This window comes from Tachyglossus aculeatus, chromosome 2, assembly GCF_015852505.1.
Source record: "Tachyglossus aculeatus isolate mTacAcu1 chromosome 2, mTacAcu1.pri, whole genome shotgun sequence".
NCBI classification, from domain to species: Eukaryota; Metazoa; Chordata; class Mammalia; order Monotremata; family Tachyglossidae; genus Tachyglossus; species Tachyglossus aculeatus.
The window spans coordinates 32,442,930-32,456,967 of NC_052067.1; the positions used below are offsets into that span (position 1 = coordinate 32,442,930).

Sequence of the window (14,038 nt, forward strand, 5' to 3'; positions counted from 1 at the left end):
CTTCATAAAACAACTGCTTTACTGCCTTTGCTTGTGCAAGTAAATCTCCATATCTCCTTCACTGATGGTTTGCTGTTTTCTAGGTCCTTTTTGGTTTTTTTGTAGAACACAACTGTGTTTTTTTTGTTCTTTGTTTTATTTCCTTTTGGGGCGGCGGGGGGGGAAGGACTTTTTCCCTAACTTTATATAAAAGATTGAAAATAATCCTCTTCCTGCCACCCTTACTAAGCCACTAAGTATCATATTTAACAGTGGCTTACAAAATTTGTGAGAGCATAGTGGTATCTGCTGCTGTTGGTCTCAGGTATTCTTTACAGGGTATCCAAAGTGCACCCATTCTCCCTACATTTCACTGAACACAGTTGGACCAGTTGGTTACATCCCTCATCCCCAAAACCTCCTCCTCCTTGCCCTCCTTCTTGTTCTTGCCTACCCCGGTCCCAATAGCACCATCCAAAACTTCATCCCTGTTCCATTCACCCCTTCCTACTTCATCGTTCTCTCCCACAACTCTATTGCTGTGGCTGTGGAGAACCCAGTCCATCTTGAGCAAACTTTGTTTCATCATTGACCTATTTGCAGCCCATTTGTTGCTTCTCACTGTCACGAAGACCTGTCTCTTGTCTGAGGACATTGTCTTCCCTGCATTGATCTCCAGCATAAAATTGTAAATTTCCCAAGGACCAAACCTGTCTTTCACATCATTTATTGTGTACCTAGTGTACAAGTACCTAGTGCAATGTTATGCTCACAGTATATGCTCCCCCTCTCCATCCCCCCATCTTACCTCCTTCCCTTCCCCACAGCACCTGTATATATGTATATATGTTTGTACATATTTATTACTCTATTTATTTATTTATTTAATTTACTTGTACATATCTATTCTATTTATTTTATTTTGTTAGTATGTTTGGTTTTGTTCTCTGTCTCCCCCTTTTAGACTGTGAGCCTACTGTTGGGTAGGGACTGTCTCTATATGTTGCCAATTTGTACTTCCCAAGCGCTTAGTACAGTGCTGTGCACATAGTAAGCGCTCAATAAATACAATCAATTGATGATGTACTAAATAAATGCTTTGTGTTAACTATTGTGCTATAATATAAAGGACTAAAGAAGTTTTCCTCTAGGTCACTAGGAAAAAAAAGCTGAAAACAAGAGCTCATAATGTTTCCTTTTCATTGGCCTCTAAGACAAAGATGACCTGTGATCAGTTAATCAGCCCAAATATGATAGGAGAGTATTAAAGAATTGACTTATTCAAATCTGCAAAGACCAGAAAAAAAAAAGAGAAAGACTTTCAATCAATCAATCAATCGTATTTATTGAGTGCTTACTGTGTGCAGAGCACTGTACTAAGCGCTTGGGAAGTACAAGTTTGCAACATATAGAGACAGTCCCTACCCAACAGTGGGCTCACAGTCTAAAAGGGGGAGACAGAGAACAAAACCAAACATACTAACAAAATAAAATAAATAGAATAGATATGTACAGGTAAAATAAATAAATAAATAAATAGAGTAATAAATAAGTCAGCATTCATTGGCCTGGGCATTCAGCTGGCTTTATCATTTATCTGTTGGAGCTAGATGTTTGGACTACTTGTTATGTTGAGATTTGATCTTGTTCTGTGATTGTGTGAAATTCAAGTTTGCAGAGTACAGTTTTCACGCTGCCTTCCTCACATCTTCGTTGTTTGTTCTTTCCATTGAGTCCCCCCACTACTGCTCATTCTGTACCTTAAATGCTTCCATCCCAGGTTCATTTTTCTTCACCCTATCCCCGGTCCTATTCATTTCTTCTTTTGTCATCTGATCGGGTGTCACTTACTGGTATAACCCCAAACGTGACCTAAATTAGTTAAACTGTATTCAAGGTAGTCCAAAGAAAAGTAGGATTAAAAGCTCCAGCCAAGACCCAGTTGAGAGATTGGTGAATTCCCTAGCCCCCAGGGCTGAATCAAATCCCCAAGCAAGGTAGTCACCAAAGTTTGGATTAATCACTACCACAAATCTGAAAATATCGAAGTCAAAGTGTACAGGGTAATTCTTAAAGCCGTTGAGTCATTTGATTAACTAAAATTAAACAATCTGTGTCACAGCCTGAAGACTTTGCTTGGGGCAATGAAAGGAAAGGAAGCTAAGTGTAAAATAACTCGCTTTCCTCTTTCTTCTGGTATAGATTAAAAAGAGGGAAATATTATGCCACATGGAACGACTTCTGGTTGGGACTCAACCAGGAGGTAAACTCCAAGCACCCAGCACAGGAAATTTTCAATTGCCTGACTTCCACGATGCATTCACAGGAGAACTCAAACCTGCTGAATGGCAAATGGAGCTTTCCCACCATTGGCAGGAGCCAGTCTTCTCCAAGAATGTCCCAGTAGCTTCTGGAAATCGAGAAAAACCAACCCCTTTGCAGTATGAGGTTTTTAGTCCCTGCTCCGTTCCTTGCAATCCTCCCATCAGCCATTTTTAAGTGACTTTATAAAGCACCATGTTCTGTCCTTGACCTCTAGTAACCTACTACTTCTCTTCCTGATTTCTCCTCTAGATGTGTTTCTTTTGTGGGATACCATAACTCTGAGATGTAATTTGTGGTTATTGTATTATCTGTATGTAATTATTCCAGTCATGGACCAAGACCGATTATACTTTTGACCCATATTTGGCAGCATAATGAGAATAGCAGTAAACAAAGCTTTTTCCTTTAGTTTCTTCCTTGCATAATTTATCACGGATTGATTTTACAAATTCAAATGGAAGCAAACTTTTTCTCTTTTCATAAGAACTGTACCTCATTGGACCTACTTGTAGAATTTTAAAGAGTAAAAATAGTTTTTTATTCTAAAAGAAAAACTGGGAACCTCACAAATTGATACTGGGATTGTAAATGGGTGTTGTATTTGCTTTAGTTCACTGTGTCTGCCTAATGCACATCTTAAGTCAGGCAGTCATATTTATTGAGTGCCTAACTATGTGTAGAGCACTGTACTAAGAGCTTGGGAGAGTACAATAAAACAGACACATTCCCTACCCACAACAAGCTTACAGCCTAGAGGAGGAGACAGACATTAGTATAAATAAATCAAATTACAGATAAGTGCTATGGGGCTGGGAGGGAATATGATAGTTGCTAAAAATGGACAATTTGAATTACCTGAAATGCAATCATTGTAGATTTCCAGCTGTTAATCTGGAAAGTGGTTAGTATGCATGCAAGCGAAACCATAAGTTGGTGTGCAATACAATTTACATTATTTAGTGGATGATTATTAAACTCTTAGTACTGTGTTTGGTAATCTAGTATTGGAGTTTATAACATCTTCAAGCCATTTTAATTGCATAATACCTGTGAAATTACGTTCAGTGTGCCAATAGAGATTTCCCCATAATTTCTCTGGTGGGAACTTTCTCTTAAGGAAAAAAAAAAAGTTGCAACAGTTGTTTTAGGAATATTTAGGCGACTTTTAGGTGACTTTTCTTTCTCAGAAGCCAATGCAGTTCAAATCTAAATCCAACAAATTTTTTTAAAGTAACATTAAAATCCCTGAATTTACATAGAAAATATCTTATTACTTTGTAAATAATTAAGATTCTCAATTTCAAAGGATGTTTTAATTATTGATATGAAACCAAAACTCCAAGATTTGCCCTTTTTCACTTAAGAGCTGTTTGGAAAGTAGACAGACATTCATATACCCACCTTTAGGCTGGTAAAACAATTGTTGGTTTTTGCTTGGTTAAGTGTTTGTAAAAAGGAAAATGTTATCATTTGTCCTTTTTTCCCCTTTTCACTGTTACTTCATTAAAACAGCAGTTGGATTGCGGATAAAAGCTTCCCTGGGAAATGAACAAAATCGTGGGTGCATGTCTAGGTGAAGAGTTTGGGCGATTTTTTTTTTAGGTGCTCTGCCATCTTCAGAATATTTTTTTCTTTTTCAGGTTTCCTGAAATGCAGTATTTCCAAGAAGAAAACGTGAGAAAAATTCTTACAGATGTTCTGTTCTGCTATGCCAGAGAAAACGAGCAGTTGCTTTATAAGCAGGTAATGAAAATATTGTACAGGTGGCATCGATTGACTCAAAATTTTGTCTACAGCTTGACAAATGATAAAGCAATAATGTAGGTTTTATTGTATCCAAAGTTGTATCATAATGCCAAAGCAATCTAAGAGATGCTTGTCAGCTGCATGAGGAGGAAAGTAAGCTCATTGAAGCACATATGCCTCCTCATTATAAGACATTCTACCAAATTGTCTTCGATAAGGCTGCTCAGTATTTTCTTACAACTTTTGGGAGTTTGTTTATAAACAGCCTCCTTGGAATCAATCTAGTAATAGCGTTTTGAGTGCTTAAGTATAAAAATTTCAAATTCACCTGTAACATATAAAAATATGAAGTACAGTTTAAAAATAATGGCATAACTCAGTCTTTAAAGCAGGTATTTATCCTCTAGACTATATAAGCTCTTCGTGGGGGTCATGACTACCAACTCTATCTATTATACTGTAGCCTCCCAAGCGCTTAGTATGGGGCTGTTTACAAAGTAAGCTCTCAGTGACTACTATCGAGTGATTAGAATCAATTAGAATTGATTAGAACTTTTAGAAAAAAGTTTCTAAAAGCTATCCCCATATTAAAAGTTCATGTTTAGAATGGTTGTTCACTTGTCCCACCCTAATTTATGAAAGCTCAAAAATTTGGTGTACCTTTTGTAATAAAGTTTAAACCATTTAAAATTGATTATTCAATGTATTTTTTGAAGTGTATATGTTGTTAAAACACAGGATGTTATAAAAATGTAAGTATGAGAGGCATGAAAGTGAGTTTAAGTGGAATTATTTAATAACAACAAAGCAAGTTTAGTATTTGTATAGGAGGTATATGTTACGAATATCAGATATACATTATGAATACCAGTTATTAGAGGTGGTTGTTGGTGAAAATAGAGAACTATTTTAACCTGAATTTCTAACCACTCAATTATCTTCTCTTTCAAATATTAAAACATTCATTTCTGTAGAGCAATATTTGCTTAGATTTGCATAGTGGCAGCATCTCAGTAGTTTCATAGGCGTACTAGAAGTGAAAATACATTTATCAAAATAGCATTTTGATTTCACTAGTTTTTTAAGGAGGTAGTTTGTTTAGTCTCTTTGAAGAGCCCTTCCTCTGCCTCCTACCTCCTAAATATGAGAGTCCTTCAAGGCTCAGTTCCGGTCCGCTGAAATTTTGTATCTACACCCACTCCTTTAGAGAACTCATTCACTGCCGTGGCTTCAGCTACCGTTTCTAGTCAGTCACTTTGTCCCCTCCTACCTCACCTCCCTGCTCTCCTACTATTCACTCATTCATTCATTCAATTCACATCATTCATGTGTATTTATTGAGCGCTTACTGTGTGCAGAGCACTGTACTAAGTGCTTGGGAAGGTACTTTCCCAAGTACTTTCATGTTTTCAATTAATGTGACCCAATACTAGGAGGTGGAGAGGGAAATAGAGGCTCACATTCTGAACAGTTTATATACAGTCCTGTATGTTGAAAAAGAAAGTAATATTATTTTACCTCTGGGTATGACCTAAAAAGTTAAATTACTCTCCATACATGCTTAAAATCCAGTAGGTTCTATACAGAGAAATAGTACCTTATTGAAGGCACATCTCCTCCAAGAGGCCTTCCAATCAGTCAGTCAACGAGTGGTATTTACTGAGCACTTACTATATCCAGAGCGCTGTACTAAGCACTTCACTGTCTAAGCTCTCATTTCCTCTTCTCCCGCTCTCTTCTACATCACACTTGGATTTTCACCCTTTATTCACTCCTCCCTCAACCCCACAGTACTTATATACATATCTGTAATTTATTTATTCATATTAACATCTGTCACCCCCTTAGTGTGTAAACTCGTGGGCAGGTAACATGTCTACCTACTCTCCCGAGTTCTCAATAAATATGATTAATTGTGCTTGGTACATAGTATGCGCTTAATAAATGCCATCATTATTGTTAGGATAATTTTATAGAAGTGGATAAAATTAGATTCATTCATTCAGTCGTATTGAGCGCTTACTGTGTGCAGAGCACTGTACTAAGCGCTTGGGAAGTACAAGTTGGCAACATTTAGAGACAGTCCCTACCCAACAGCAGGCTCACTGTCTAGAAGGGGGAGACAGACAACAAAACAAAACATGTGGTCAGGTGTCAAGTCATCAGAATAAATAGAAGTAAAGCTAGATGCACATCATTGACAAAATAAATAGAATAGTAAATATGCACAAGTAAAATAGAGTAATAAATCTGTCCAAACATATAGAAGGAGAGAAGGGACGTGAGGTAGGAGGGGGCGAGGTGATGGACAGCCTTGAAGCTGAGAGTGAGGAGCTTTTTTCAAGACATCTCTGATAGTTCAATAGTGCCCAACCTCGTGTTTTCAATTAATGTGACCCAATACTTGGAGGTGGAGAGGGAAATCGAGGCTCACATTCTGAACAGTTTATATACAGTACAGTATATTGAAAAGGAAAGTATTATTTTACTTCTGGGTATGACCCAAAAAGCTAAATTACTCTCCATACGTGCTTAAAATCCAGTAGGTTCTATACAGAGAAATAGTACCTTGTTGCAGAAGGACTGAATATTTAACTGGATCAAACTTAAGAAAAAACCTTGAGTTTCATCACAAGCTGTTAAAGCTATTATTTTGTACTAGGTGACACCCCGTTTAACATAGACCATATTGTTAATAGTTGTGGGATTTTATTGAATTAATGAGACTGTTATCATGTAGTAGAATGTCTTGCTGAGTTAATTGAAACCGCAGAGATTTTATAAATGGTATTAATGAACTTTGACTGCCTGATGCTTCAGCTTTAATAAAGACTGCGTGGTGGGCTAAATGAACATAGGCAGATAAAAGAAGAGGTTCAATTTTGTGAGCCTACAGGCTGTTGACAAAGAAAACTTCTTTACCTTAATTTTTGACTAGTATGAGATCAGTGCTTCTGTGTTTGCTGAAGAATATAGATGAAAAGCATAAAGCCAATGGAAACTGAGCCCAGTTAGATGCTGGAAAGGCCAAAATTGTATTGAACGTCCTTTTGTGAGAGCTGTACCAGAAGGCTCTGACAAATAAGAAAGTTCTTTTGAGGCCTTTCTTTCTCCACCCTTCATTTTAAAAGAGCCCATGTTTCTGGGTGATTACTCTTGACTTTTTTCTCCCTAGTCTGAAGTCAAAAAGACTGCTGCTCAGTACTTTTCCAGGGTTTTGTTTCAAAGGAAAACAGTGAACAAGTCAAGGCAAATTTATCAGTCAATCAGGGGTATTTATTGAGAGCTTAACGGTGTGCAGAGCATTGTACTCAACATTTGGGAGAGTACAATACCGTAGAATTGGTTAGACACATTCCCTGCCCGAGTAGTCTGGAAGGGGTGACAGACATTAAAATATGTTATGCATATGTTCATAAGTACTGTTCAGATGAGGGTAGGTGAAGGTGATTATCAAGAGTTCCAACTGCATAGGGGATCCAGAAAGGAGAGGAGGAGTAGGGGAAGTAGGGGTTCAATTGGGAAGGCTTCGTGGAGGAGTTGGGATTTTAGTAGGGCTTTGATGGTGGGGAGAGTGTCTGTCATATAGAGAAGCAGCGTGGCTCAGTGGAAAGAGCACGGGCTTTGGAGTCAGAGGTCGGGGGTTCAAATCCCGGCTCTGCCAATTGTCAGCTGTGTTACTTTGGGCAAGTCAGTTAACTTCTCTGTCCCTCAGTTCCCTCATCTGTAAAATGGGGATTAAGACTGTGAGCCCCCTGTGGGACAACCTGATCACCTTGTAACCTCCCCAGCGCTTAGACCAGTGCTTTGCATATAGTAAGCGCTTAATAAATGCTATCATGATTATATATGAATGGGGAAGGAGTTGCGGGCTGGAGGGAGGACACAGGCAAGGAATTTGTAGCAGGATAGGTGAAATCGTGGTACAGTATTCCACTTCCTTCCGGGTCACCCTTGCACTTGGATTTGCTGGGGCAAACTGAACTGAACTGAATTTGGCCTTATTCTTTACCTTGATTTTTGTCTACCACACAAACTGCATTAATAATAATAATAATAATAATAATAATGGTATTTGTTAAGCTCTTACTGTGTGCCAGGCACTGTACTAAGCATTGGGGTAGGTGCAAGGTAATTGGGTTGAATACAGTCCCTGTCCCACATAGGGCTCACAGTCTTAATCCCCATTTTATAGATGAGGTAACTGAGGCCCAAAGAAGTGAAGTGACTCACCCAAGGTCACACAATAGGTAAGTGGCAAGCAGAATTAGAACCCAGGTCCTTCTGATTTCCAGGCCAGTGATCTATCCACTAGGCCACACTGCTTGTGAGTAATTATGGGTAATGAGGAGTAAAATAGTAGCATACATTGGAATGCACTAAATAGTGAAGGCTGAATGAGCCTATAGTGAGAATATCAATATTCACATTTTCAATCTGTCACCAAATTCTGTTGGCTTCACCTTAACTACATGGTTAAAATTCAGCCGTTTGTTTCCATCCAAACTGCTACCATGTTAATCCAAGTTTTTCTAATCCCAGCTCTGCCACTTGTCTGCCGTGTGGCCTTGGGCAAGTCACTTTACTTCTCTGTGTCTCAGTTACCTCATCTATGAAATGGGGATTGAGACTGTGAGCCCAAATGGGACAGGGACTGTGTTCAACTGGTATCCACCCCAGCGCTTAGTACAATGCCTGGCATATAGTAAGCACTTAATAAATGCTATTATTATTATTGTTATTATTATTATTATCATTATTATCCCACCTTGATTTACTGCATCAACCTCTTCGCTGACTTCCCTGGCACATGTCTGTCCCCATTTCAGTCCATAATTTACTCTGCTGCCCAGCTCATTTTTGTACAAAACCAATTCAATCCACGTTTTCCCACTGTTCACAAAGGTCCTGTGTTCTAATCCCCGCTCTGCCACTTGTCCACTGTGTGACTTTAGAAAGTTGCTTAACGTCTCTCTGCCTCATTTAAGTCATCTGTAAAATTGGGATTAAGACTGTGAGCCCCTTGTGAGACCTGGATTGTGCCCAACGTGATTAGCTTGTGACTAGCACTTGGAGTAAAGTGCCTGGTACCTAGTAAATGCTTTACTAATACCTTAAAAGAAAGAACCTCCTGTGGTTGCCCACCCACTTGAGCATCTCACGGAAACACCTAGCCATCAGCTTTAAAGCAGTCAATCACACTGACCTCCTTATTGATTACCTATTACAACCCAGCCCCAACAGTTCGCTCCTCCAATGCCACCCTACGATGTCGTCTGTTTTGTCGCTGACCCCGCGCTTACTTCCTGCAATTCCCTGCATCTTCATGTCTGACAAATGATCATTCTCCCCGCCATCAAAGTTTTTTTGAAAGAACACATCCTCCGATAGGCCTTCCCCAACTAATCCCTCATTTCCTCTTCTCCCACTCCCTTCTAAGTCACTCTCGCACTTGGACTTGCACCCTTTATTCACCCCTCCATCTCCCCACAGCAATTATGCACATATCTGTAACTTATTTATATCAATGTCTGTCTCCCCATTCATTCATTCAGTTGTATTTACTGAGTACTTACTGTGTACAGAGCACTGTACTAAGCACTTGGGAGAGTACGATATAACAGTAAACGGTCACGTTCCCTGCCCTAAACGAGTTTACAGTCTAAGAGGGGGAGAGACAAACATCAGTACAAATAAAGTTATAGGGCTGGGAGTGGGGGAGCGCAAAGGGAGCAAGTCAGGGCAATGCAGAAGAGAGTGGGAGATGAGAAAAAGTGGGGCTTAGTCTGGGAAAGCCTCTTGAAGGAATGTGCCTTCAGTAAGGCGTTGAAGAAGTGGAGAGAAAGACTCTGTCAGATTTGAGGAGGAAGGGTGTTCCAGGCCAGAGGCAGGACATTGGCCGGGCTCAGCAGCGAGACATGCAAGACTAAAGAAAGTAAGAAGGTTAGTAGCACTAGAAGAGCAAAGTGTACAGGCTGGGTTGTAGAAGGAGAGAAGGCAGGTGATGGAGGCTCACTAGACTGGAGCCTTGCTGTGGGCAGGTAACATGTCTACCAACTCTGTTATATTTTACCCTCCCTAGTACACTGCTCTGCACAGAGTAAGCAGTCAATAACTACAATTGATTACAGTTATCCATCACAATGCTGAGTGCAGAGCACTGTACTAGTGCTTGAGAGGGTACGATATAGGCAAAGATACAATCTCTGCCCTCAGTAAGCCTACACTATAACTGGAGAGGCTGTCAAAATCATATGGATTGGTAGGAAAAAGAGTTTGGAAAGATACAGGGTATAGGGTGTAATTGATATAAGTGCTGTAGATGGCAGGGAGTCCAAATAAATGCTGAGGTGGTGGTGCTGGGACTGTATGATCTGGATGATCCGCCGCTAATCTCCTCACCGTGCCTCGTTCTCGCCCGTCCCGCCGTCGACCCCCGGCCCACGTCCTCCCCCTGGTCTGGAATGCCCTCCCTCCGTACATCCGCCAAGCTACCTCTCTTCCTCCCTACAAAGCCCTACTGAGAGCTCACCTCCTCCAGGAGGCCTTCCCAGACTGAGCCCCTTCCTTCCTCTCCCCCTCGTCCCTCTCTCCATCCCCCCGCCTTACCTCCTTCCCTTCCCCACAGCACCTGTATATATGTATATGTGTTTGTATGTATTTATTACTCTATTTATTTTACTTGTACATATCTATTCTATTTATTTTATTTTGTTAATGTGTTTTGTTTTGTTCTCTGTCTCCCCCTTCTAGACTGTGAGCCCACTGTTGGGTAGGGACCGTCTCTATATGTTGCCAACTTGTACTTCCCAGCACTTAGTACAGTTCTCTGCATACAGTAAGCGCTCAATAAGTATGATTGATTGATTGATTGAGAGAAGAGAAGAGAAAAATAATTTAGGAGAGCATCCTGCTGAGGGTGGCATTTCAGGAGGGCTTTGAAGATAGAGGAGAAACATGATTAGGAAGATTTAAAGGGAAGGGGAATTTCTGGCAAGGGAGAGGATATGAGTAAGGGGTTGAAGGTAGGAGACTTGAGACTGATAAATAATGAAAAGACAGACTACAACAATGTAAAACTGGGTTGATGGAATTGAGCCAAATGTGAATCAATAGTATAAATGCCCGATATGTAGAAAACAGTGATTTCAAGTTGTTTGTTAACATGTTAATGAGTGCTGTATGCCATTCTTTTTACCTTTAAGTCCAGGACTCCGTGGATGAGGGAGTTAAATATTTTTCAAGAATTTGATGAATGCAAAAGGCTCACTTGACTCACAAAAAGCAATGAGCAGCTATTAAGCTATAATGGTGACCTTGTAAAATATAAATGTAGTTATCTTTTTGAAACATCATTAACATGAGACAAATGGCTTAACTTCTCTGTTCTTCAATTTCTTCATCTTTAAAATGGGGATTCAGTACCTGCTTTCCCTCCTACTTAGGCCACGAGCCCTATGTGGGACAAGGATTGTGTCCAACCTAGTTATCTTGTATTTACCCCTAGTCATCTTGTATCTAGAGAAGCAGCATGGCTCAATGGAAAGAGCACAGGCTTGGGAGTCAGAGGTCATGGGTTCAAATCCCAGCTCTGCCAATTGTCAGCTGTGTGACCTTGGGCAAGTCACTTAACTTCTCTGTGCTTCAATTACCTCATCTGTAAAATGGGGATTAAGACTGCGAGCCCCACTTGGGACAACCTGATCACCTTGTATCTGCCCCGGCGCTTAGAACACTGCTTTGCGCATAGTAAGTGCTTAACAAATGCCATCATTATTATTATTACCCCAGTGCTTAGTATTAGTGTTTGGCACATAGTAGGCACCTAACGATTTAAAAAATACAACATGATTCAATCACTATCACTAATAATTGTTCATAATGACTATAATGTCAAATAAAAACTGGAAGAGCCATACTAGATTGCATTAAGACAAATTATCATATATTACCGAAATACCTAAACATATTTGAATCTGTAATTCTAATTGTGGCATGCTGAGTCTTTAAAATTCTTAGGATATGGTCATGTAAAAAAATAATAAAAATTGTATTTTAAGGCTGTTTCTTTATCCCTTCCAGAGATAGAGATATTTCATGATCCAACATCTAACAAGCTTATTTCTGCTTTGCTAAAAGCTACTGACATCCTAATTTTGAACCATTTATAAAAGGAAAACATTGGATGCAATTTTCTTCAGTGTACAGTTCTTCATTGCCCCTCTTACTGCAGATCTTTATTCTGTAGCTCATGATTGTAATTTGCATAAATGGAAATCGTATTTATAAGCATAGTTCTTGGAGCAACTGACAGGTGCAAGGTTGTCTACCATGCCGATTTATTGTCTGTTGTGTCAGAAAAAAGAGAACTGTACTCCATGTCTAAAACAAGAAAAAGTGTTCCGGTGAATCAAAATCTAAAATGGATAGCCAGATATTATTTGAAAGGAATTCATTCTTGGTAGTGTGACTCATTGCTATAGATTGAAAGAGCAATGTACCAGTACATGGATAAGCATCTTACTGTTGTTTCTTGTGTTTTAGGGTATGCACGAGCTGTTAGCCCCTATAGTCTTTATCTTGCATTGTGACCACCAAGCATTTTTGCACGCTAGCGAAGCTGCACAACCAAGGCAAGTTTTCTCATTTGAGTATATGCTATATGAAGAGTACACTGTTTTCAGCGTTTTGCTTATAAAAATTGCGAGCCTTTTGCAGAAAACCTCCATTTTAGTAAAAATATTAGCTTTTTGAAATGAAACTTTCAAACTGATGAAGTTGGTAATGAAATGTTGGCCTTTTCGGTGTAGGCCGATTCTTGAAAGACTACACAGATTTTCCTGGTGCCAAAAACTCGTAAACTATCATGCCTCATACCTTTGTGCAGGGATTTGAAGCAAGGTGAAAAATCATGGTCCTACCTTCAGCCAAAGAGGGAGATTAAAAAGATTATTGAGCCAGCCAGAATAAATCTGTATTAACATGTCTGGTCTTAGAATTGTAGTGACACTGAAAAGCATTCTTACGTTCATGCCATAAATCAGCTATACCACCAAGGAGGAATACTCTGAGTGATGACCTGCTCTTTTGCTCGTTCCTTGCACTGAATCTTGGGTCTCAAAACCTACAAAATCAGGTCTCCCTCCAAGCTGCATGGCTTGTCTGCCTCAATTCCTGATGTTTGTCATATTTAGTTTCCATTGTATTTATTAAATGTATCTATCCATATTTCAAGGCCTAGTCTTGTTCTTCATCTAAATTAATATTCACCCTTTGGATATAGATTGTTCAATGGGATGGCATCAAATTTAGTCCCTACATTTTATAATTTTACTATATTTGCTTTTGAAGTTCAGCAATTCGAACTACATTGTAATTAGATTATCTATAGATTCTTCTGTAATACCATGTTTGTCCAAGGATGGAGTTAGTATTCGATTGAGATGTAATTTAAAAGTCAATCTTCTAAAAATTTATCTTAAAATACCTTAAGTTAGTATAGGATACACTTCCTGGAAAGTAAGTGCTGAAAAGAAGCATCAACCAAATTCATTCTTTCAGTGTCTCCTAAGCCAAATAAAAAAAAAGGGGGTGGGGGAGCAAGACTGTAAAGGAGATTGATAAGAGGTGCTGTCACTGATAAATTGCTGTTAAAATACAATAAAAATAGAGGCCATTAAAACAAAATAAATTAATGTTTTGATAGTGCATATTTGACCAGTAACCATAATTTTTTTTGCTTTGGACAAACAGTGATAGATTATGGAGTAATCAATTATTCTAGATCAAGCAAATTCAAAGAATATATTGTGACAGTCTGTAATTTGTTATTTGGAATAATTAGATGGTTACTTTATTGTAGTTTAGACAAGGCAGGTAATTTGTTTTTGATCTTTATAGAAAGGAAAGACTTCATCTGTTCACTGGAGTTGCTCTTTAATTTAAAAAAAGGCTAATTTTTCTCATTTTCACTTTTTATGAAAGTTGG

At 39.0% G+C, this 14,038-nt stretch overlaps 1 protein-coding gene across 9 annotated transcripts in view; it reads left to right on the forward strand.

The window, feature by feature from the left end:
• TBC1D5 (TBC1 domain family member 5) overlaps nt 1-14,038 on the forward strand; it is a 498,550-nt gene that overhangs the window by 297,157 nt on the left and 187,355 nt on the right. For all 9 annotated transcript variants that reach the window (XM_038759929.1, XM_038759928.1, XM_038759927.1 and 6 more), the window contains 2 exons: nt 3,945-4,047; nt 12,595-12,683. In XM_038759929.1, coding sequence (XP_038615857.1) covers nt 3,945-4,047; nt 12,595-12,683 — 192 coding nt within the window. The remainder of the gene's footprint in view (nt 1-3,944; nt 4,048-12,594; nt 12,684-14,038) is intronic.